General features: G+C 49.0%; 3 protein-coding genes across 25 annotated transcripts in view; 2 read left to right on the top strand and 1 right to left on the bottom strand.

The window, feature by feature from the left end:
* The first annotated feature begins 925 nt into the window (after positions 1–925).
* LOC120906473 (peroxidase) lies at positions 926–15,188 on the top strand. The gene is made up of 8 exons (XM_040318192.1): positions 926–1,081; positions 1,251–1,521; positions 10,945–11,097; positions 11,182–11,355; positions 11,434–12,927; positions 13,008–13,286; positions 13,361–13,457; positions 14,130–15,188. Exons 2-8 carry the CDS (start codon positions 1,514–1,516, stop codon positions 14,169–14,171), a joined length of 2,247 nt encoding a protein of 748 aa, XP_040174126.1. The 5' UTR covers positions 926–1,081; positions 1,251–1,513; the 3' UTR covers positions 14,172–15,188.
* A 2,650-nt stretch (positions 15,189–17,838) lies between these two features.
* On the bottom strand, positions 17,839–19,467 carry LOC120906585 (probable mannose-6-phosphate isomerase). The gene is made up of 2 exons (XM_040318370.1): positions 18,978–19,467; positions 17,839–18,912 (listed from the first exon to the last, which is right to left on the bottom strand). Exons 1-2 carry the CDS (start codon positions 19,284–19,286, stop codon positions 17,998–18,000), a joined length of 1,224 nt encoding a protein of 407 aa, XP_040174304.1. The 5' UTR covers positions 19,287–19,467; the 3' UTR covers positions 17,839–17,997.
* A 3,633-nt stretch (positions 19,468–23,100) lies between these two features.
* Positions 23,101–25,347, top strand: part of LOC120906078 (protein lap4) — a 60,277-nt gene continuing 58,030 nt past the window's right edge. For 8 of the 23 annotated variants that reach the window (XM_040317494.1, XM_040317513.1, XM_040317512.1 and 5 more), the window contains exon 1: positions 24,243–24,412. The gene's annotated coding sequence lies outside the window, so the exon portion shown is untranslated. Of the gene's footprint in view, positions 23,213–24,229; positions 24,413–25,347 lie in introns of those variants that run through there. The other 15 variants (XM_040317497.1, XM_040317506.1, XM_040317495.1 and 12 more) reach the window with 12 other exon arrangements.

Below are 25,347 nucleotides of genomic sequence, written 5' to 3' on the forward strand. Positions count from 1 at the left end.
AGACGCTGTTCCAGCCATTCCGCCTTGTTTTTTTTTTTTTGTTTCGTTAGTGTCAAAAGGAAAACCCAAACATTTCACCCAGCCTACCCAGGCGTTATCGGTGTGACAAGGTTCGCTTTCAGGGTTCAGAACCGCTTCCAGTGCCGACGCCACATTGCCACGCCACCATCGCACGAAAAGCGCGATCGATAACGAACGACTGGCAAGCAAGCGACGAACCCCACCTGCGCCACACCGGGATCCGGGTGTTCCGATTGTGCAGATTGTGCCTGCCCGGGAGCTGTGCACCCGTCGGGGTGGTAACCTTCTTATATCACCACGGGCAACCTCATTTCTTCGCCCCTTCACCCCCCCCCCCCTCCTTGCCCTGCCCCTCTCGTGGCTCTTTAGCAACACAGCCGCAGTGCATCGTGTAGCGCAAGCGAGCAAAGAGAAAGAATCAAATGGTTCGGAATCGGAACGGAAAGTGCCAGTTTCCTCGAGACTTTACCTACCTCCCCTCTTCCTTCGCACCTGCCTGCCTTCCTTCAGTGAGCTGTGTGCAGCATAAAAACGTGCGTGCGTGTGTGTGTGTGCAAAAGAGAAAGGGAGAGGCCAGTTTTTCTTTTTATCTCTTCGGGTCCTCCTCTTTTCGGGTTCGCGTGCGACACGGGACAAAAGACATCCGAATGGACAGGTTTGTGTGTGTGTGTGTGTGTGTGTGTGTGTGTGTGTGTGTGTGTGTGAGTTTATGTACAGTTTGGGGCTCCTTTTGAGCCATGGCTATATCCCCCAGCCGCCCTAAAAAAGCACCCCCCCCCCCCCTCCCGGCAGCTACAATTTGCGCACCATCGTGCCCCTTCCAGCCAGCGCGTGCGACGCAAGCCACGATCGCGGAGCCACGACCGACGACCGCGGAGCCTTACGTGCCGTGTCGAATTCATGCGGTGCGCTCAGTTCTAGTTGAACCGTTCGCGGCAACGGGTGTGCCTTTTTCGCAGTGCAGACCTTTCCCAGTTTGTGGTGTGTTGTTGTACACGGGGTCAGTTAGTGTTTGCACGAGGTGCGAGAGCTCGTACAGCGAGATTTCTCCTCGCCTTAGGTTAGTTTGTTCTGTTCTGTTTTGAAACAATTTGTACATTATTTTTCCTCTCCTCCGGGCTCATCTCCGGGTTGTTGCTCTTTTACCGTTACGTTTTTCCGCAGTGTGTCTGATATCTTCTTTTTTTTTGTTTCTTCATTTCTATCATTAAAAAAAACACAAACTCCAGGCGAAAACAAAAAAAAAAACACGTTAAAAACAGTTCAGAGCGCGATCGTGTGGTGCACGTGTGGTGAATTTACTCTTCCCAGAAGTGTCCCGCCCGCAGTGTGGTGCGTTTAGACAGATTAGACCAAGCGCGGGTGCGTTTAGAGCGGGAGTGGAGCCTTCCCCCGTGAGGGCCCGAACGTTGCTCACCCATACCCATACTCAACCCAAGTCCACGTCCGTGCGCAATCAACTCCTGCTGCAGTCCGCAGTTCGCCAGCCAGCATGATCAGGTAAGTCACCGGGGCGGGCCAGCCAGCCCCGACATCCCTTTCACCTTCGCAGGGGTAACCTTCGCGGTAGGAAGGAAGGCCAAAGGGGGGAGGGGAGGGGGGGATGGTATGGGGAACGATAAATATGATGGCAGCGAAATCCAGAACGATTGCCCCCGATTGCTGATTAAGCAGCGGCGGATTTCGCGAGAAGATTGCGAGTTTTTCGATCACGACTGCCGTTCCGACTGCGGGAGGAGGGCGGGTGGGTGATGTGGACCAGTGCAAAACCGGAGCGCCTGCAACAAAGATCAGGCTTCCCTTCTCCAGTGCTTGGCTGCGATAAAGCAGCAGCAGCAGCAACAACAACCAAACGAGTCGGGAAACGCTCGAAAGAACCGCGGTGCACAGTCAAGCGACGAACCTCGCACCGTAACGCCGTAAGTCGGCGCTGGAGGAGCGGCTTTGGGAAGGATGCGGTGAAGGTTTTTCGAAAGTGACAGTGAAGCTACCGACTGCTACATTGGTACATACACACACACACACACACACGCAGTGCCAGTGGTTTGAGCACGCCGAAAGAAGAACTTATTCCCCGCACGAGGTCACCGTCAACCTTCCGCCAGCTGGAGCGGTGGATGCCTCTTGCGCGGGGCCATACAAGTAGGCCATGCTCTCGCGCCCGGGTGATCCACACACACACACACACACACACACACACACACACACACACACACACACACACACAGCCACACACGGATCAGTTTGCGCCATTTTCGCGCAATGTTCACGATCTAGAAAAAAACAACAGCCGCGGCACACAAGAAAGGAGTGAAGGGAACCCGACACAGCACAGCGCGCTGGCGGCGCTTCTGGCTGGTCCTGTAGCTGTAGCCCCGCTCCGCGCCGGAGCTGTTGATGAGTTGTTGATGCGCGCTGGTAGAAATGGAACGTGTCATCGCAACGCGATCTTTATAGCGCTCTGCGTGCTCGTGCCCTCGCGTGAAGACGCTCGCTCCAAGTGGGTGCTTTAGATGCAGAGCACCGCGATCAGGGGTCGGGTGAAGTGGGCTCTGCTTCTTCTTCTTCTGCTTCGTTTTCCCATCGTGTTGTTTTTTTTGCCACGATCTGTCACAGGTGATGGCCTTCCATTCAGCACTACAAATCACCATCTCATCTCAGCTCGGCTAGGAATTGTTTCGACGCGGCCTGGCGGGTTGCCAACTAACAGCGCGCAGGGTTGCGCAATCGCGTCGGGTCTGCGAGATGACCCTATTGGTGAGGATGATGAGGCTGGAAAGGAGACTGGGCTCGATTGTAGGCAAATCGGGCTGTGTTTCTGTTTTTAATTGGGTGAAATGTGGCCCAATAGCTCGATCGTTGCAGCACACCGAGTGAATGGCACGGACAGGTGTTCCTGATGCGGCACAGTGCACTCCTGGCAGATCTAAAATTCTGAAGGAGGAGATGGTGCGAAGAGACGCTCCGGATTGCTTTGCAGGGGCATATAGTTCTATCGAATGGGATGAGATAAATAGGTATCTTGTGCGTTTTGGAATCTCGAACATAATATTCAACGAATCTTGCGTGTAATATTTGACATCTGATGTCTTCGGCGCAGCAGTTGTTCCCGATGAGTCATGCTGTACTCCCGCGGGCCATTCTAAAGGAGGAGATGGTACATCTAAATATGTCTAAAGGCGATGTCTTGAACTGTATTGGAGCCTAAACTACATCGTCATCTAGATTTTCCCGGTGGATTTGAACCATCATTCACTGACATATTTGGAATAGCTCCAAAGATATGACTCTCTGAACATTTGAATGCTTTAACGAATTTTGAATGTAATCTTTGTCATCCAAGGTCTATAATTTTGAGATATACTTTACTCTGACCTATTCCCAAAGACATTGTTGTTGTTTGAATACTTTAACACATTTTGAATGCAATCTTTATCATCCAATGTCTATAATTTTGAGATATTCTTTACTCTGAACTATTCCCCAAGACATTGCTGTTTCTCCGAGCTATAACTCGTTTTCGTCCTAGCCTACGATACCTAGGATATCGCAGCAACTCCAATTATTGGTATTGGATCGTATCATCATCCCACAAGACATGAAACAGTTGAGTCAAAGATGTTCGTAAAAAATGTACATAATGAAATATGTCTCTGTTATGTGTTCAATCACATTCTTCGTATGTACTTCATTCAAAACGGTAATCTCGACGGCATACCGTTCCGCAGCAAGTGCTAACAAATGTCCTAATATGTCGCATATGTCATTCAGAAGCTAGCCGTGCTGTGCTAAAAGCAAGCACACACACACTCGAGATGGCTTAACCACTTTTGTAGGACTAGAAACTTATCAAACCGTGTCGTGCCGTTGAATTCTAAAAGCACCCCGCTATTGATGAATGCTAATCTTCCGGCTGGTGGAAAGAAGGTCATAGCTCTCTGCCACTAGCGGCGGCTGCTGCTGCTGTGTTGCGTTGCGGTAGATATTCCGAGCCGCTATCGACCAAAAGCTTGCTGCCGCATCTCCTATTTCATCGTCGCAGCAGCAGGGAAAGTCAGAAGGCGCGCTAACGGTTGTTAGAGATGGTGATAGCGAGCAAACTAGGGGGGGGGTCTGGGAGGCAGACTACCATTCTTCGACAGGTGGCGGTATATCATCGCGCCCTCTCGCTCGCACGCATTCCCAACCACTCACCGGCAGACCGCGTTTTTCTTCTGCTTCGCTTTATTTATTTACGTATCTTCTCCCAGGCTTTCACCCTTTCGCTTCTTCATCCCGCCAGCCGCCTGTACTTCTGCTGTAAAAGCTTGCCTACCCACTTCACGCATGTGTCACCTGAAGCGCACCGTGTATGTGTGTGTGTGTGTGTGGCGTACGTGTTCGTCGGTATTCACCTCACTTGACACTGGCTACGAGGAAGTGGAAGCAGCAAAGAACAGCCACCCCACGATCGGCATACATAAACACACAGGTGCTTGACACCGGGGCGTCACCATCTTCGTGCGCTAGCATTCCACGCCGAAGACGACTTCGGGCTGGAGCGCAACCATTTTCGCCCATTTTCATGTCATTAACCCCGATTTGTGGGGAGGATGAGCGGGGGGGGGAAGGGATTAGTTCTTGTCGTCTGTCTCGGCCGGTGGTCTGTTATCGGGGCCCCAGGAGGTTCTCTCGCTGTGGTTCGATACCGTTCCGCCGTCTTATAACGATCTTTTGGAGCTCATATTGGGATTTTGTTTTTTTATCCCCAAAGCCAGGAGAACACGAATGTTGCTGGAGTAGCTGTTAGGCAAAAAAGTAGGTCTTCCAAGCGTGATGGAGAAAACGACACGGGAGAGGCTAATGGTGCCCTACGATGCTCATGATAGCACCAGTGGGTCGTCAGGCTTTTCGGATTCATAGTGATTCCTTCAGTGATTCCCAATTGTCTGGAATGTGTAGCGAACCAAATTTACAAACGAGTGTCAACATATTCTTGCCACCCCGAAGGACTGGTCCACCAAAACCTCATGGAGACACTGGTGGCGAAACTGTTTGCAAAACTGAGTGGAAGATGTGCCGTCTTGGCCGTTCAAAAAACACACAAAAGAATTGATGGGGCTAGATTTTTGTCGGAAGATTTCTAGAGCAAGGCCACAACCGCACAGCAGAAGTGGCAGCGAAAGAAACCGCTGCGGAATGTTGTACGAACAATCGCAGCAACCAAAAAAAATGTAACTACCCACCCGCAACCACTGAAATTCAAAAACTGATGTACCGAAACGACAAGATACACTTGTGCGCACCTCTCCACAAATGTACATCAACCCGCTTTAGGTCAGCCGGCGCGGCAATTAAGAAGCGGCGGCACGTCTTTCTTCGGCCTGGCGGCAGCGCCAAGGTTGACATGCCGCACGTTTGCCGTTTGCTCCACAAAATTAGCATTTAATGCTGCCCAAGCGCGCGAAAGCATGTCGTAAAACACAGGCCTGAAAATCGGCAAATTTGCCACATTAGTCTGCACAGTCGCTTCCCAGAGGATGGGTAGGCCCCCCCCCACGCTTTCCGAAGATGGCCGGGAGGCTTTTGAATGCTGGCATACCAGTTTCTTTGCCCTGGGAATGTAGCTTTATTTATTGCACCCGGTGTGGTTGGGCAGGGAATGAAAATGGGGGGGAGGGTAGCATTAACATTTAGTGCGAGGAGTGAACGGCACCCCGAAATTGAAGAGGCGCAAAGAGATCCACACTTGGATCGTGGTGGAGGGTTGAGGTTGTTTTTTATTCCATTTACAGCACGATCAACATTGTAGCGCACAAAACAACAACAACACCCCGACCAACCACAATTAGGCTGGACAGCGGTACCACTTCGACAGATAGCGCACCGAACTATCTAGCGATTGAGTCCGAAGCCTCCGCTACCCTTTATTGGCCACTCTCGGACACCAATATAAAATAAAATAAAAAAACAAATGCCAAACGGTGTGCCAAAATGTGCAGTTCACAAAGCACATCCATCGGATCCGACCCGTGGCTCGAGAGCGCACTTGAAAGTTTGCGCACTTTGAAGTGAAACGAATCACGTCTTCCATAGCACGGCTCGTCGTTAGGCTTGGTATCGCAGCGGAGGGCAGATGATGATGCAACCCAGGCCGTCTAATACACTCGAGACTCACATTAGGGACGGGCGGACGTGTGGCTACGAAAATTACGAATCGAATCAACAATGTGATCAAACCCCCCCCCCCCCCTTCTCCCCCCTTAGTGCCATGCTGCAGTACCTTTTGTATTGCTTGATTATTCATTTTATTGCTGCCTCCCCCCTGAAGTGATTGGCTCTCGGATGCTTTGGAGTGTTAATGGGGGGGGGGGCGGTACATTAAAACAAAAACAAGCATCTAGTGAAGTTTGTGTGTGTTCCGCATACGATGTGCACTGGAAACTTTTCGCCATTTTTGGAAGTGAATCTTTGAGACTGAAATGTATCATAATGTAGGTCTGTTACAGGATGGATGCAGCCTTGGATTGACGAAAGCACGAAAGCAGATGTTACGGGCATTTCTTGAGATTTCCAGAAGATATAATGGATCTATTTTTAATAGCTAGGAGTTCTTAAGTATTCAAGATCTCAGACATCCGAAATCATTCAATTTCCTGAGTCCATTCAAGTCGTCTTTCGTAGCAAACTGATAAGAATCATACTTCATATATTTTGAGTAAATGTCTAATGCTGAGCTTTTAGTGTGATGATCAATATATACTTTCGACAATTCCCAATTTCATATCATTACATATTATACATCCATGTTGAAGTATCAATTTGTTTACAAACTATCTTTCTCAGATGAATCTTTACATACGGATCCAATCTTAAAGATGTCAACTTAATGTAATGTAATAAACTTCTTTATTCTTTACATTTTACATTTCAGAATTAAGGGTCTAAATATTCATTAAGCTTATACCAGTCTATTTCAATGTATATCTTCTCAGTTCTGAAAAAATCTCTATCCCTGGATCCAACTTCAAAGTACTCATCTTAATGCAATGAGTTCATTTTTGAAATTTAAGGACCTCTAACACTTCAGAACTACGATCTAAACGTTGTAAGCTCCTTTGGGACCCCATCCAGCGTAGAATACATCAAATTCTCACATTTCTGGAATAAATTTTCATATCTCGATTAAACTACAAAGTTGTGAAACTAATGTTATGACTTCATTTTTGACATTCCAAGATGTCTGTGATTACAGAACTGCAATTTAAACAACATAAACTCACTTTAACTCGGTCCCTTCAGTCCCTTCAGTTCTGAAGCAAATCTTCACATCTCGGTCCAACTCCAAAGATGTCAACTGAATGCTATGACTCCATTTTGGCATTCCAGGAAGTCTGACGTTCCAGAATTTCCCTCTAAACACTGGAAGACCAGCTCAGTCCCCCTCTGGCTAATCCTTCTGGGCGACTTCACCCCGTAAGCAACGCCCAAGATCAATAGCAAAGAAACAAAATATGTCACGGACGCCACACGGTTGGCGTTGCCTGCCCGGTAGACCAATTCTGGCACGCCGAGGCGTCCCGGCGAACTGGTTTCGAGCGATCAGGGCCCTAGCACCAAACCGGCCCGGGGCTCAACCTGATCGGCCACGGCTGTCCCCAATTTCACGGTCGATGTCGTTGCCCTTTTGCGGATCCCAATGCGGACTCCCCCCGCCTGGGGAGGGTGAGCAGAACCGCCGTCGGTTTGGCTTTCAAACTGCTCTTCTCCCCCCCCCTTTTCCATGCACCTGCGACCCCCAGTCCGTCCCAGACCGGATTCCCCTTTTTCGGATTTCGACCGGATTTCGTGCGGATCGGGTCGCGCTTTTTCCCTTTCACCCGAAGCGCGCGCGCTGCTCGGGGCGATTCTTGGGCGGCCGACCCGACAAGGCGCAGCCAAAACGGTTCACCGAAGACACACACACACACACACACACACAAACACCGGTAAAGGGAGATGCGAGAGCAATGCAATGCTTTTACTTTCCTTCCCCGGGCTATCAGGTTTTCGGATCGAGTTTCCCTTAAGCGGGGACGGTCCAAACGCTTCTTCCTTTTTCCCCCGCGCATTCCCGGTTTCCTGTTTCCTCTCTTCGGTGCCTGGTGAAATGGAAAACTAAACGCTTCGCTTTGAAAAGCGATCCGCCACAGAAAAAGCAGCTCTCTTCTTCTTCCCGCAGTGGAGTGTGCGAAAGCATTTGGTTGGAAAAAAGCATTTAAAAAACAAATAGGATAAGTACACGCTCTTTACAGATGGGGGAGGGGGGGGGCGAAAAAAACATTGAATCGATGGAAGTGGGAAGTACTCCCCACCAGCTCATCCTCACGTAGCGTCAGTCGCGTGTCACATGCACGAAACCCGCCTCGTTATCTTTCCCAACTTTCCGTTTTGTTCGCGCATTTCCGGACCGCTCTGCGCACCAAGAGGCATGCCGCCCGAATGCAGTGAACCACCGTTTCGGACCCCCCCCCCCTACTTCCCACGTGCGTTTTCCCCATTGCGGTAGAAAGCGGTATCCGTCCGAAGATAGGGCGAGCTGCCGTACCGCCGCCGAGGGTGAATGCACCGCCGCCGCGACAAGAACGTCCCGCTAGGCGAGCAGCGAAAAGGGCGTGGGTCACCAGTCCCCCTCCCCTCCCCTCCTCCCATCCAGCTGGTGAAAGGGTTCAGGGATCACGGTTGGTGTTCGATTTCGGTGGGAGGCGGGGGTTTTTTTTTTGGTTTTATTTTGCAAAATGCAAATGATTGGCAATCCGAACACGCTTGCGTAATGCGTTTCGGGGTGTTTCACGCCAGCCAGCGCCATACCCACCTACGGATCACATTTCACGCCGCAGATGGTGTACTCTCGGGCTGATGGCGGCTTTATGGCTTATGCTAAACGGGGGCAAGAAAATGAGAGACTGGCTGGTTTGTGAGGCATATCTTTCAAACGCGTTGGACATGCACTTTTGCTGGCAAACTCTTTTTAAAAACACCTCATACAAACATACACATGTACCTGTAGGTGGTCCACCCCTCGTGCAGTGATCGAGGGATCTAGCACGGGCACTGACGCAATCCGCCAGCCCAGTCCGAACGATCTGGGTTAACGCGATGCGAATCGAATCCCTTTCGGATTGCCAATGGGCCCACTGCAGCCGGAATGCTTTCGTGGCCTAACAATCATTGGCATGGGCCGGATCAGATGGTGGTGGTGACACACAGTGGTGGTGGTGGTGGTGGGCTTTTGTTACGAGAGCAACCCATCCATCCATCAATGCGCGCGCTCGATCGATCCGGGCTGTTGTCACCGCGAACCGCCGTCACCGCCAAGACATTGCATAGAAAAGAGCACATTGCGACACACACACACACATACACACCGTTCATTATGTGTGCATGTTCTGTATGTTTCAACCCTCCCCCCCCCCCCCTGGTTTCACTACACAGCCTCCGATCGCTTGCACAATCGAAAAGGGGTTTTAATGTATTGATACAGCAATGGCTCACCTTTCACAGCATCGCGTCCTGGTGAACGCAAAGAATGCGCCGCTACGTACGCATTTGTGGTACGCAGAAATCTGCCGCAAGCAGGCGGGCGCAGCACCGGTGCCGTGCTGTGGAACGGGAAAACAAAGAAGAAGAAGAAAAATTGAACAAGCACCAGCAGCAGCAGCAGCAGCAGCAGCAAACACCTCTGCGGCAGGACCAAGGCGAGCGCTTTAGCGATCCCTTTATGATCGTTGCTTTTATGACTTCCCCCTTCTCTCACACACTCCTAGGCAGTCCACCCCCCCCCCCCGCCCTCTTGTTGGCCGGAAGGTGCCCTACGGTCAGCATCAGATGGTGGTGGCGGGGGGGGAGGGGGGGTTGCTCCAGATACGCAATGCGTTGGCCAGCTCGCGCAACCGCATTTAAACGTGCGTCGAGTCCGAGCATTAACGAAAGTGAAAGTACACTTTACTACATGTGGCTCCACTGTGGGGTCGCCTGTGTGTGTGTGTGTGTTCCTTCCCTGTCCAATGCTGCAGATCACTGCGAGAGCCAGCCTTGATTGGAGGGGGTGGGAGGCTAGTTGCTTCGGCACCTTTTTGCATGCCCGGCTTCCCTTGACACGTGCGTCTGTCCCGGGCACTGTTGCGCGAACGCAAATACTGGTTCGCGTATTGCGTGTTCGATTCTACAATGATACACACACACACACACACCTATACGCCCTTCGTGCGTGGTTGTCCTGCAAATGGAAGGGTTACGCCCCAACGGCTCCAACTCATCGTTGAAATGGAAACAAAGGTTCGAAACAAAACTAAAATCCGTCCTATCCGACTGGGCTGGGCTGGCAAAGTAGGGCAAATGCAAACGCTGCTGCATTGGGAACAATGTCTCACACGTCCTTGAGAAGGTGGGATTAACGTCTTTATGGAGTTCGATTTAGGCTTAATGAAGTTGAACACACAGCAGCGAAGCGAGAAGAAAAGGGCTCAAAACTCCACCCCGTTTTTGATTGTCAAAAATTATGAGGCGTATGAAAAAAAAGCCAGCCTTTTCTTCCTCTTCTTGATTTGAACAAAAAGTCCCACAAATGTGCGGGGGGTGGTCATTATTGCTGGACTAAACCCCTCTCATAATTAAAGTGTATAGTCCCACAACACAATCGGGTGCAGGTTGTTGTCAAAGTCAATCAATAATTCAAAGTCCGAGCACAGTCCAGCATGGGAAGTTCGTCCCTAACCGACCTTGTAGGAGCGAGCGCACTTATCGAACGCACCACCGAGCCACTGCCAAAAACAGTAGCTTAATTTCGATACGTTTTACAATGAGGTATCGAAATTGGGCGCAGCCAGCACTCGCGTTGATAAGACCACTACAATGCTAAACCGGTTTTTTTTGTTTGTTTGTTTGCCTCTCGTCTGCCAACAGGTTACTGGCAATAGCTGCGGCTATTGCGATCGGCGGTATCGATGGTCAGTTTCTGGCCTTCGATCAGCACGCAACCGAGTGCGCGCTGTACGTGAACGGTCCCGGCAAGTCGTCCGCCTTCGACTACAACCTCAACCTGTTCCGCGGAACGATGTAAGTATGGATGAATGGCGCGGGTGAATGTACAGAGCAACGATTGAGTGAGGGTTTCTTTTTTATTATTTGGCTACATTCCAGTGCACCGCTGCACGCTGAAGCGACCACCTGTATCACGTACGATGCCATCAACCAGGCGTACCTGGATGCCCGGAAGCGGATCCGCGTATCGCAACCCAAAGGTGACTGGAAGACGGAGGACATCGCAACGGTCGGCGAGCTGCTGCTGGACATCTCGATCCAGCTAGCAAGAACGTAAGTGTAGCCCCTGGCCAGCTGCTTAGGTGCATCGGTTCCTGTCAACCTTAACCTTTTCTCTATTTGCTCTCGCAGTTACGGCCTATCGTACGAGGAGATCGAAAAGGGTCTTCCCTCGATCGACACCTCGAAGACGCTGATCCGCGAGGTGTGTCCCGCGTTCCTGTCCGGCGTCGAGTGCCGCCCGGGCAAGTACCGCCGGGTGGACGGGCTGTGCAACAACCTGAAGCATCCGACCTGGGGCGCAGCGATGACACCGTTCCAGCGCCTGATCGGTCCACTGTACGCGGACGGCATCAATGCGCCGCGCATCTCGATCACCGGGCACGATCTGCCGCTGTCGCGCGTCGTCTCGCGCACGATCCATCCGGACGAGGGCTACCATGACCATGCCGGCACGGTGTTTGTGATCGCGTGGGGCCAATTCATGGATCACGATTTTACGCTGACCGCGACCCCGCTCGACCCGATCAACCGCAACGATCCGGAGGAGTGCTGCAAGCGCCCGCCCCACCTGAAGCACCCGTACTGCAATGAGATCCGCGTGCCGGACGACGACTACTTCTATCGGCTGTTCAACGTCAAGTGTATCGACTTTGTGCGTGGCTTCCCGTCGCCGCGTGCCGGCTGCCGGCTCGGTTCCCGCCAACAGTTCAACACGCTCACGTCCGTCATCGACGGCAACACGATCTACGGTGTGAATGAGAAGTTTACGCGCAAACTGCGAACCGGCTACAACGGGCTGTTGCGCATGAACCCGGTGTTTGCGGAGTACGGGCTGAAGGATCTGCTGCCACTGAAGCTGGACATTCCGGACGAGGGGTGCACGCGCCCGAACAAGAGCATGTTCTGCTTCGAGGCGGGCGAGATCCGCGTGAACGAGCAGCTCGTGCTGACCTGCATGCACACGCTGTTGGCCCGCGAGCACAACCGCATCGCGACCGAGCTCGGCAAGATCAACCCGCACTGGGACGACGAGACGCTGTTCCAGGAGTCGCGGCGCATCAACATCGCCATCATCCAGCACATCACGTACAACGAGTTCCTGCCGATCCTGCTCGGCAAGGAGGTGATGGAGAAGTTCGGACTGCTCACGCCGAAGGAGGGCTACTGGGATGGGTACGACGAGAACATCAACCCGGCCATCATCGATTCGTTCGCGTCCGCTGCGTTCCGGTTCGGCCATTCGCTGCTGCCGACGGCTGTCGAGCGCTGGTCCAAGGCACACAAATTTATCGCCTCCAAGCGTCTGTCGGATCTGATTCGCCGACCATACGATCTGTACCGCGCGGGCGTGTACGACGAGTATCTGATGGGGCTGATGAACCAGGTGGCCCAGGCGATGGACGACTCGATCACGCAGGAGGTGACGAACCATCTGTTCAAGAAGGAGGGCGCCCGGTTCGGCATGGATCTGGTGTCGTTCAACATGCAGCGTGGCCGCGAGTTCGGCGTGCCCGGATACATGGAGTTCCGCAAGTTCTGCGGCCTGCCGACGTCCGACAGCTTCGAGGAGCTGTTCGGCTCGATGCCGAACGAGACGGTGCGTCGCTACGAGAGCATCTTCGAGTGAGTAGACTCTTTCGGTTCTGGGTTCAGGGGTGCTCTGATTGTTTTTTCTTTAACAATGATCATCGGATTCTTTGCAGACACCCGGCTGATGTGGATCTGTGGTCGGGCGGTGTCTCCGAGCGCTCGCTGCCAGGATCGATGCTGGGACCGACCTTCGCCTGCATCATCGCGACCCAGTTCAGCTACGTGCGCCGCGGTGACCGGTTCTGGTACGAGCTGCCCAACCAGCCGTCCTCCTTCACGCCGGAGCAGCTGCAGGAGATCCGGAAGGCGAAGCTGGCCCGACTGATCTGCGACAACACTGACCTGATCGATACCGTGCAAATCTACCCGATGGTGTTGCCGGATCACGAAATGTAAGTGATGAGATGATGCGGGGGGGATGTACGTACGTTTCTTGCAACGCTTTTCTGTTCTTCTTACTCGACAGCAACCCCCGAGTGCCATGCAAGAGCGGTATCCTTCCATCGATCGATCTGACAAAGTGGGCCGATTACGGTCACGAAACTCACTCGCCGCATCAGTATGTAAGTGGAGACAATGATTTCTACACTAGTGTTGGGTCAATCTGATTCAAATTCATGAATCGGAATGAATCTTTGGAATGATTCAATTAATCTGAATCTCGATTGGAAAGATTCATGAATCTCAAAAGATTCGTAAATCTCCAAAAGTTCATGAATCTCAAAAGATTCGTGAATCTCAAAAGTTTCATGAACCTCAAAAAATTCGTGAATCTCCAAAGGTTCAAGAATCTTAAAAGATTCGTGAATCTTAAAAGGTTCATGAATCTCGAAAGATTCATGTATCTACAAAGGTTCATGAATTTCCAAAGGTTCATGAATCTTCAAAGGTTCATGAATATCAAAAGATACTTATATCTGCAAAGCTTAATGAATCTCAAGGATCAAGAATACATAAAGATGCATAAATCCCAGGAAATATATGAATTTAAATGGATTTATGAATCTTTTAGATTCAAGAATCTTTAAAGAGTCATGAATCTTTCGAGATTCATAAATCCTCGGAGATTCATGAATAGTTAGAGATGAATCACTCATCACTGATTCGAATCACTCATCACTGAAGATTCATATGAATGAATCTCAACGAAAGAATCATGAAACCCAACACAATTCAACACCTTCAGCTCATGTCAGATTGATGTCTTTTACTAATCGGTTTGGTTTTTTTTGCAGCAATTCCTGAACGAGCTGCCGGAGACGATCGGATTCAAGTAGAGTGTGGCAACCATCACCCAACAGCCACCCGCAAGAAACCGTTGTACGCTGAGATTCTAGATTTATTATTAATCCTCCCGTCTTCCGGAACTGTTCCTTCCCTTCGAGCCTGGGAGCGTTGATGGCGTCGAAGTGCGCGACGACCCGGGGATAACCGAAGTGTCGCCCCTTCGTGCTGAGGACTAGTATCCTCTTAAAATAGTAGCCTTCGTATCCCAGGCACACCTCTCACCTCCAACCTTTCCATCTCTGCTTCATCCCGCTGTCTCATTGTATTATACACATTTCAAGTTTGTTTCGAATCGCCCCCACTCCCTCCCTCTCACATACCTTCTTCCCCTCGTACATTGTTACACCTTTGCGAGCAATCTTACGAATGCTCCAGGAACGCATTTAGCCGAGGCGCCGCCTCGACACAGCTAGACAATAGTGGCCATTAGCACAGCGGTTGCCGCTCCACAACTCCCTGAGAGCTCCCGGAGCTCCGTTGCAAGTGCGCTGCGCGTCGAATATCCGGCGGACTATGATCCTCTCCGGCGCTCGCTGTCTTTCGTCCATTCCTACCGCTCATACTCACACCACAACGTAGTAGTAGTAGCAGTAGTCGTAGTAGTAATACCATATCCTCTTCGGAACAGTCATCCACATCAAGATACAGTAGTAAGAGTAGTCCCACACACGGGAAGAGTGCACGTACAAAATACATCGCCACGGGATGGGGAGCGACGGAGTGATGTACCTCCCGGACATTAAGAGCGCAGCCTAATGCGACGCGAGAGTCCGGTTCGGAGCTTTCGGGGACGGGGAGGGAGCAAATGAAAAACAACCACGCAACCACAACGGCACCTACCGCTCCCTCTCTGCTATGCCACGGACGTTCATTTCACCTTAAGAGAATTTATATATATAAATACGTTTATTCAGTTTCCCCAATGTTTTTTTTTTATTATTTTATTGTTTAGAACGGCCCTTGTTTTTGTGTAATATTTATGTAAATAATAAATTGTTCGATCAAATGCTGTGGAGTGTGTTTTTGTTTTCCTTCTGTGTCGTACGCTGGAGGTTGGACATGAGCTCCAGCGTAGATCTTACAACACTGCCGCCACTCAGTTGCACCCATCTTATCGAAAATATTGAATTCATCTTATCGAAACACGCTCTAATGGTTTCGATTCATAAGAAGGGCAGCCCTCTTGAAGCCAGCAATTATCGTGGTATAGTCTCTCTCTCTGCTTAGGTGTTTGAACTACAAACTGCTACTCACTGCGGTACACAACTATTTGAGCCCGAGTCTGCACGGTTTTTTTTACCAAAGAGGTCTTCCACAACTAATCTTGTCGAATTTATTGGTTACTGTTTCGACAACATAGACCGTGGCGTCCAGGTTGATGCTGCCTATATCGACTTTAAGGCCGCGTTCGATAGCATTTCGCATGTTATTCTGCTTTCAAAGCTTAAAAACTGGGGTTCGCTGATAACCATACTGCCTGGCTTCGCTCCTACTTAACCGGTCGCTCATATCACATAAGTATCGGACCTCATCGCTCTCACACCTTCACCAGTTCGTTCGGAGTCCCTCAAGGAAGTAATCTGGGCCCATTACTTTTTCTCATCTTTATCAACGATCTATCGTTTGTGCTACCAACGGGCTTACACCTCATGTACGCCGACGATGTAAAAATATTTCTTCCAGTGAAAATTGCCAGTGCCTGTCAACGCCTCCAGATAGTCCTTGATGATCTCAATAGTTGGTGCATCAGAAACGGACTAGAAGTATGTGTGGATAAATGCCAGTGCATTTCATTCAGCAGAGCCTGAAGCCCTATAATATTTAATTACTAGATAAGAGACTCTCATCTTGTTCGAACGTCATGTATTCGCGACCTGGGAGTGTTACTAGAATGAGACGTCTAGTATCATTTCGTCCTCATATTGACAGCGTTATTACGAAGTGAAACCAACTGCTTAATCTTATAACGCGCACCTGCAGTGAATTCATCGATCCTGTGTGTATCAAATCGATTTAATGTTCCGTTGTACGATCTTGACTTGAGTACTGCTCTCCGGTTTGGTGCCCGCTTAGGGCGGTGGCAACGCTCATCCGATGCGATTTTATCGGACGCTTCTGTCAAACACTGTTTCGGCTCATATTGCGAAAATTTGAATGATTTGAATGGTTTAACCATTATAAAAAAATAATTTTATATTGTTCCTACATAGCCTGCATGATTACTTCTTCTTCTTCTTATTTGGCTCAACAACCTATGTCGGTCAAGGCCTGCCTGTACTTGCCACTTGTGGGCTTGGCTTTCAGTGACTAATTGATTAGTCGCGGCGCGGTCTATTTGGGGATTGAACCCATGACGGGCATGTTGTTAAGTCGTACGAGTTGACGACTGTACTACGAGACCGGCTAATTACATTGCATGATTACATTGACAGATAAAATCGGATGCGACGATCCGACAGAATCAATTTTTTTTTATTCCGTCGTACGACGAAATCGCACGTCCGACGTTATCTGTCAAATCCCATATAAATCTCGTCCGATAAAATCGCATCGGATGAGCGCTGCCACGGGCCTTACTGTTGGTGATATAAATCGACTCGAAGCCTTGCAAAGGAAAATCACTAGGTACACGATCCGGCTCCTTCCTTGGCAATCTCACCATACTAGGCCTTCCTACCATCAGCGATGTCTGCTTCTCGGACTTGAAACACTTAGCAAACGGCGTCGAAATGCGCAGTGCGTTTTTATCTTCCGGCTTCTTAACGGTGAGATCGACTCCCCTGCACTCTTAGATAGAGTCTACCTATTCGCTCCTTCCCGAACTCGATTTCTTCGATTATTCGATTTCTGTTTATCCACGTCAGCGTTTAAGTAAAAATTGCGGTTGCGTGATGTGTAACGTATATGTCTGACGTATGTGTGATATTATTAATGATATAAGCGATTAGACCAATATGTCCGTCTGTTTAATATACAAATATAAATATATGTACATATAAATATAAATCAGCTTGATAGAAATATAAGAGATGGAGTTGGGGCGTGTCACATATTATGCAATATTGAGCCGAGATAATCCAGAGAGTTTCCCAGAATGTAGAAGACCACCGAATGGGAAGAATATGATGGATACAGGAATACGAGTAGATTTATGAGTTGTAGAAGTGCCAGACACGGTATCTGTTCGAGAAGATCTAAGAGCTAGAAGAACTACAAGCAATTTTCTATGGCGCTTACAGGATCTGTTCTGCAAACTTCATTCTGGTCTTCAACTCTGCGCTCCTAGCTACAAAGAATTTCATGGGTAGCTATACTAAGATGAGTTTTTCGATCCAAATCATCCACCAAACCATTTCTTCACGGTGGGACACGATTTTCTATCAGACTTCTTGGTACCTGACGATGTGAGAAGTACACCAGGCAGCGAAATGTGCATCAGCAAGAATTGGACTGATGATCATTGCGCCGTAGTTGAAGGTAACGCTCCTAGTATACAATTACACCAAATAAAAAAAGGAGAAGAAGAAAATCAGCTCCAATTAAAGCCGATATATCCCGTCTATTTCTAGTGGAAACAATAATAGCATAAGCATGATAATCTGTATTAGAGAGGCTCAAATTCTTTATATAACTTTTATTAAAGACATTTCACAACAATTGAGGCTCGTTGCAACTTAATATTCTATACAACGAAACGACTTTTATTGCACTTTTTTAGGGCGTTTCAAAAACGAAAGGTATACATTCAAAAACTCTACAATAAATAACAAATCCATTCACTACAGCCTTTTGCACGGCTCCTCGAAGCCAATCACATCATTCGAAATCATTGCGCATGGCCTGGAACGCTAGGAATGGCTCACCGGCCCCGTCCACCCTGAGCAGAAACTCCTTGCCCGCACTGCTCGGCAGAAAGACGATCGTTCCCATGCTCAGCCGAATCTCCCGGCCCTGCCCTACCAACGTTCCACCGCCCCCAACGGTAAGCAGAATCGAGCCGTTGGCCGGATTAGTGACGCTGTACTCGAGACCGCCAGCCGACGCCGCCGGCAGCCGTATCTCCGCGACGGCAAAGTCCGGCACGGGCGGTACGAAGGTGCGCGTGTGCGGTTGCCGCTCGGGCTGCAGCAGCCTCGGCTGGAACAGCATGCTTGCGCCGGGCAGACAGTCGTACCGCACGAGCCGCAGCAGCGTGTCGACATCCTTGAACTTTGGCGTCAGCCCGGCCCGCACCACGTTGTCCGAGCAGGCCATACACTCGACGCAGTCGCCGTCGAGGTAGGCGTGCGGCACGTTCGCCGCCAGATAGATCGCCTGGCCGGGCTGCAGGCGCAGGTAGTTGAGGAAGTAGATCGACAGCACGCCCACATCACAGCCAAAGTCGGCGTGCAGGCGCAGAAAGAGGTCGCGCAGCTCGGACGCGCTGTCGGCGGATTGCAGCCGACGGGCCATTGCCGCGATGCAACCTTCGATGGCTTCGGGTGCACTGTGCATTAGCCGTTCGTAACCTACGCGCACGGCGGACGGGTCGCGTGCTTCGAGCTTGGCAAGCACTTCCGCCCCGAGCAGCTGCTGCAGCTCGACCGTTTCCTGCAGCGAGCGGGCAATGTCCTCGTGCGGTCGAAAGCCGCACAGCGCCTGGAAGTCGGTCAGCGCAATCGCCAGCTCCGGCTTGTGGTTCGGGTCCTTGTAGATGTCCGGGAATTGGCGGTGCAGCTTCTCCGCCTCCGTCTGTAACGGGAACAGGATGTTAATAAAGAGAGGGGCAGCGAAAGAAACAAACCATCTCCCAGCACCTTATCGGGATGAACTTGAACGCTCAGCGCCTTCCGAATGCTCAGCACCTTCAGCAGAAAGGGCAGCTGCTGGCCGGTGGACGACCCGATCATCCCGGCCGGATCGGCCCGGATCGCTTCGTCCAGCCCTTTGCCGTCGGTTTTCAGCGTGGCCGGTCCGCTGACGTGATCGCCCATCCACAGCTCCGCGTACGGGCAGTCGGGTTTCACCTCCAGCCCGTCGCTGTTGGCCTGGGCCAGCTTGGCCACGAACGAGTCGAGCCCCAGCTTGCCCCACTCGTAACACTTTACGTTGCCGACGATCTCCATTGCTACGTGTTGAGTTGGGAAACGGTTGGGAGCAGCTGCGAGCAGGTCAAACAGGTCGTCCAGCGGCAGTGACTTTGACGTACTCTGCTGGTGCTTGTGTTTTGCCCCACCGTCAGCCGAACCAGCGCGACAATAACAACGTTTGACCGTTTGACAGGCCGCGGTATAATGTGTCCCGAAACTAGGCGAACTGTGAAAGTGATGTAAAAATTTAAAAAACTCATTGAAATGTACAAAAAAACCTGTTTAATTGTGAATAAGCGTAGTATGCATGACCTTAAAGCAAACCAGAAATTTATACAATTTTTTAAAGAGTTTGGGTGCCGTTCGCTACCTTTTTGTTCACACAGTTGTAGTGATGGACGAGTCAATCCGAACCTGTTCGATCGGAGCTCTCGGGGTTCGTGATTTGACTATCGGTACTTCAAGCAGGTTCAACGAGGTTTTGCAGAGTGTAAGCATTTTCGAGCCATAGTTGCAATGAGTTCTAATAGATTCTAATTGGAGCTCGAGTTGGAGATTCTTTTTGAGACTTGCTGTGTCTTCTTTGCTCTAAAAACTTTGCTACATAAATTAGATTGCATTTGTAACTCTTACAGGGTTTTCCAAGTCAGTTTCGAATTTAAACATTGTTATTCACCGCATCCTAGATGTTTTTCAACGGCTGTCAAATGGTGTATTTGCTTCAAAATGAAATTTCAGTTTCAACACATGATTTTCAACACAGAACAAAGAACTGTCTAACTCAATCCAGCTTGAGTCGTGTTGAAAATCATGCAGTGGGAATTAAAAATTATTTTGATGGAAACGAAATCTCAGATCGATGTGGAACAACATTTTGCATGCGGCAAATAACAATGTTTACATTCGAAAGTGACTTGGGAAACCCTGTATACGCTACCGTAATAACGCAACTTTGGAATCACATAATAAAAGGTTTGATTTGTTTGCAGCCAGTTTTTTCTCAATAATTTTCTTTTTTGTTAGAATAGATAGAACGGGCTTCACCCTAGCAAGGAATGATTATCCGGCTGCGTGATAATGAATAAATCTCGAAAACCTGTATAGCCTAGCATGACCGTGTAGGACGTGAGGCCAAATAGAAGTGGAGTCATTTTGTTTGTGCACTGTTGAAGATAAACGATAAGAAAAAAAGTACTTACAGTCCGTTCCCGAATTACGCGGTTCTCGACAAACGAGGAATAAGCGATATGCGGTTTTAAAATTTAGACATTCCACGTGACAAATCAGTACAATTTTGGCTTGATGAATCGTCAAATGGAAAACAAATTGCTTTTTTGCTAAAAATGTTATAGCTCTTAAAAGCCAGAAATATCAAAAATGTCTGGACGAATCATGTTCAATAATGCATTTTGTCTATAACACATGTGATTTTTTGGCCCAAAATCGCTCCGACGTTTCTGCCCGCTCCAGCAAAAGCACCAAAGTGAACCATGGGAACGCCTTGACCTGAAATCGTCTCCAGCCCGGGAAAGGGTGCAGCGATTCCGACACCCATCCCTACAGTTTCGCGGCAGCAGTTCCGCAAAAACACCCCAGCGCTCAAACAGGCCCGTATAAGCGGGCACGCCGCAGGCCAAAACACGGATTTCACGAGCTCACCAACGCTCCCAATCAGTACAATTTTCCCTCACTGGCGAGCGTTTTTGTAAGTCGCGGTGAGGGTTTTTGACGTTTCGAGCGGAGAGTTTTGAAGGTTTAAGATGGCCGCCAAACGGCTCACACTGGTGAGGGAATGTGTTGGAGGACAAAATTAAATGGTCAAAAAAATAAATACACTCCATACTTTTTAGTATGGTTTTTAGAAGATGAAACGAACATGTCTGTATATCGGCGCATGAGGACGCGCGCACATGCTTTCTTGTATAGTGTCGCAGTCCCGTTTTCTGTTGCCACACCGCCATACCGGTGGATCACTAAAAAAGAAAATCACTCATCAAGATTAACTCAATCTGTAGCATTACCGAACGATAACATCATACCTGCCTCTTCTAAATTATCCACTGCAACTTCACGCACTTGTGACACGCTTTGGTCATGTAATGCTTAACCTTTATTTCTATAACCACCTACCCGGGTATGTTTTGCTCATTCTTTTTATGATAACTTTTTATTGGATTATCGAATCGATAAAAAATATAGAATGCCTAGAGAAACATGTTTTAAAATAGTTGTAAAAAATTCGGTTTTTTTATTTTTAAATGTGCTTTCAAAATAAAATCAACTTTTACCCTTTACTTTTATTACCACCTACCCGTGTGGGTGATATATATAGTATATGAATACAATAAAAGATTTTGATTTCGGTTAGTCGTTAATTTTGTAATGATATGTACAGGCGGTCCCCGAGATACACGGTTAATGGGGACCGAAAACGGCTGCAAAATACCGCGTATCTCGAATTTCCGTGTAAGTCGAATCTCGTGATTTCCAGCTAAAATATCACAAATTTTCGTGTAATTTTGCAAGTAGGGGGCGGTTTTAGTCACTTTATGAATTATTTGATACGATTCTGACTGAATATAACTGTTTTAAACCTTTTGAAATAGTTTTGAACATTCGATCAAAACGGAAATTATTTGGCAATTTGCAATTGATGTGTCAAATCAGTACAATTTGCTCAAAGAATTGTCAAATTTAGAAAACCCCGTATCTCCGAATCCGCGTATAAGAGGTACCGTGTATCTCGTGGACCGCCTGTATAGCAATGCATGTAGTTATATTTATAGAATCTATTCCAAAAGTTTTCTAGCTCCTAATATTCTTCTAAAGTCACATAGATTGAAATAATTGCCTAAACAGTCAGGAAGACATGGCGGTGTATTAGTGTCAGTTGAACTGATTGCTCTGCATTCAATTTACGTAACTAAAAGCCATACATCATAAATTTATAACATAAAAAGAAGTATTGTTATTATAGCTGCATAGAATAAGTTTAATAAGACATTTTTGACCAATAAAAATACAAATTCTTTTATAAAATGTATTAACCACCCGGGTAGGTGATCATAAAGATAAGGGTGTATTTTTGGTCATAGAAACGAAGGTTATAAGCAAGCATTTTTTGGCAAACTTACCTGTCGCCGGATGTTTTGCCTGATCACATCTCACTCAGCTGCGGGCGCACGAGCACTTTGAACGGCGATCCTTTGCGTTGTATAGTAATTTAAAACCTTTCAGCTACAGTCTGTTCTCGAGCTACACGGTTCTCGACTTACGCGGATTCGGAGATACGAGGTTTTCTAAATTTGACAGATTAAATGTCAAATCAGTACAATTTCAAGTTAGGTATAAATGGCATTTTGGCTAATAAATTGAAACCGCTTAAAAGCCAGAAATATTAGAATTTTCTGCACGGATTATCTCAAATAAATGATAAAGTGTATAAAAGAACTAAATTAAATCAAAAACTCCGAGTAATCAATAGTATTTTAGTGAAAAAACGTGAAATTCGACATACGCGGATATTCGAGTTACGCGGATTCGTCGGGAACGCAGAAACCGCGTAACTCGGGAACAGACTGTATTGATAGAATAACACGTGTACCACTTTTCTGTTGATTTTCATTCAACATAATCAACAACATTGAGTACCTCTATTTCGCATCATCCACCAAGTTGTGTACATTTTCACGCGTCCAAATGAGCACTGTAAGCGAGTACAGGACGGCTAGAGAAAACGAGCGAGATGCAGTTATTTGTGAACGTCAAAAACCCTCGCCTCGCCCAACGGGGAACCAGCACGGGAATGGCTTACGTCAACGCGTGCTTGTTTACCAAATGCGAACCCGTACGGGCCGAGCGGACAGGAGTTTTAGTACGATAGCCGATAAGGGCCGCAACGGTGGTCTCGAAAACGAAGCTGTACGTGTGTATTTGTGCGCGCCAGTGTGTAAAAGCTGTGAGTGAGTAGCGTTTTCTTTCGTGAATGCGTTCCGTGCCGTTCTTCCGAAAAAACACACAATTGGATGGAGACGTTTCCATGGCTGCTACTGCTTGGGAACGGTACCCCGCCGGCCGCAAATGCCGCTTTTTGAGCTAGCAGGAGGGCAGGAGCAATGGGCCACTTGCCGGACAAAACAAAGCCGCTGTTGCATTTGTTTTCATGGTTTCGCGAGCGAAATGGCATGAGCTTGGGTGCCGTTTTGGCACGCCGAACCATGTCTAGCGAGACTCTTAATTAGCAAATCACTGCCCCTTCCTGCCGGATAATGCCCGCCATCGGGTGAAGCGGTGTAAAAAGGGACCGGGAAGGGAAGCAAAGGACACGCGAATGCATTGGGCTGGGTCAGGGTGGAAAAGTGTGTGTGCGCGTGTATGTGCGTTAGTGCACGGGTAGAAAACACAGAGAGAGTATGGGCCGGCGCGAAAGAGACAGTAACAGTGTGTGTGTGTGCGCTCCCGTGTAGGACAGAGAGCAGCAGAGAGTGCATCCATCGCAAGCACACACTCACACGCGCCGACACACGTAAGCAATCGGTGAGTGGTACGCGGTTTGCTCACTGCGCTCACTTCTCACCGTTCGTTTGCCATCCAGCTCACGCTCACGCTCACCGCAGTCGTGAGCTGGCGACACCGCTTACATGGGGTGTGTGCTTGTGCCCGCTCGTCTGCCTGTGTGCGTGTGTCTGGCGCATCCGTTATACGCCCCCGTGGCTGTGTGCATGACGCGTCAGAAGTGAGCAGGCGAGCGATCACCGGATCGCAACTGTGGCCCGCAAAGCACCAGAGAGAGAGAGAGAGAAAGAAGAAAGCGATCGAAAGAAAGAGATAAAGCAACGGGTGTGTTCTCCCTGTTTGATGATGTGCAGTCTTCTTCATGTCACCGCTGCTGCTGCTGCTCTTCTCTCCATCTCTCTCTCTCTCTCTCTCTCTCTCTCTCTTTGTCCGGCAGAAACGGGGCGAAAAGCGCACTGCTGGAATTGTCGCGCGCGCTCGGCGTTGTTTTAGTCTCTCCCTCACCGCCGTACCGTGTGTATGTGTGTGCGGACGCGCTCGTGCTCGCGCTTGTGTGTTTTCGGACCCTGTTTATTCGTGCGTGCGTGCTAGTTTGTTGTTTGCGAATCTTTTTGGATGGTTTAGTGTCGGTGTTTAGCTAGTAAAAGGTTTTTTGTTTCGTTTTCATTGTTTTGTTGCGTGGTGTGTTTGTGAACTGACTTTCATTCCAGCCAGCGGTGTGTGTGTGTGTGTGTGTGTTGGGCAGCGGGAAGGCAAAGAGAGTGCAACCTCCTTTGGGTGCGTGTGTGTGTGTGTGTGTGGTGTAGGAGGGTGAGGCACGGTGAGCAACAGTCGCGACCCGCGTGATCGCAGCGACCTCTCCTTCTCTCGCTCTCTTTCTCTGTCTCTCTGTCTCTGCCGGCTCAGGAATGTTGAAGCTTTGACAGTAGCGATTTTCTTCTGCTTCTTCCCCCACTTCCCCCTGTTGCAACCGCAGAGCGTCAACCGTGCATTAACCGTTTTTCCATTGTGCGTTCCGCGGCTGTGTCTGTGTGTGTGTGATGCAGAGGGTGAAAAAATGGTGGGCGTTTTGTGGGACTGGAAACGATGCGAAACAAGCGATTAGTTTTTCCAGCCCCAGAACAGGGTCAGCTACGAGAGGGAAAGAGAGAGAGCGAGAAATTTAACAAAATGTGACGCTTTTTTGGGAAGCAATTGTCGGTGCGTGTGCGTATACCTATGTGTGTGTGTGTGCGGTGAGGTGTGTCATCCGTTCGGTTCTTTCTCTTCCTCTTCTTCCTCCCTACTCTCTCTCTTTCTCACTGTGCCTATTTAGCAGAATTGTGCTTCATCCCTTTCGTTCACGTGCTCTCTCTCTCTCGCTCTCTTCTTTTTGGAGCGCAATTGTAAGGCGAAAGTTGCTGTAAAAGTGCGTTTTTTTTGTTTATTTTATTGTTTCAACCTTTCAACCCAACCAACAATCAAACACACTGCACACACAATCAAACGAAAAGTTCCACCAGCTCTACCTTCCCCGCCCTCTTCCCGGGCTCTACCACACTTCAATCAACTGCTTTTGTGACCGATGTGATCCAGCTTATAG

This window comes from Anopheles arabiensis, chromosome X (genome assembly GCF_016920715.1).
Source record: "Anopheles arabiensis isolate DONGOLA chromosome X, AaraD3, whole genome shotgun sequence".
In the NCBI taxonomy this organism is placed as follows: domain Eukaryota; kingdom Metazoa; phylum Arthropoda; class Insecta; order Diptera; family Culicidae; genus Anopheles; species Anopheles arabiensis.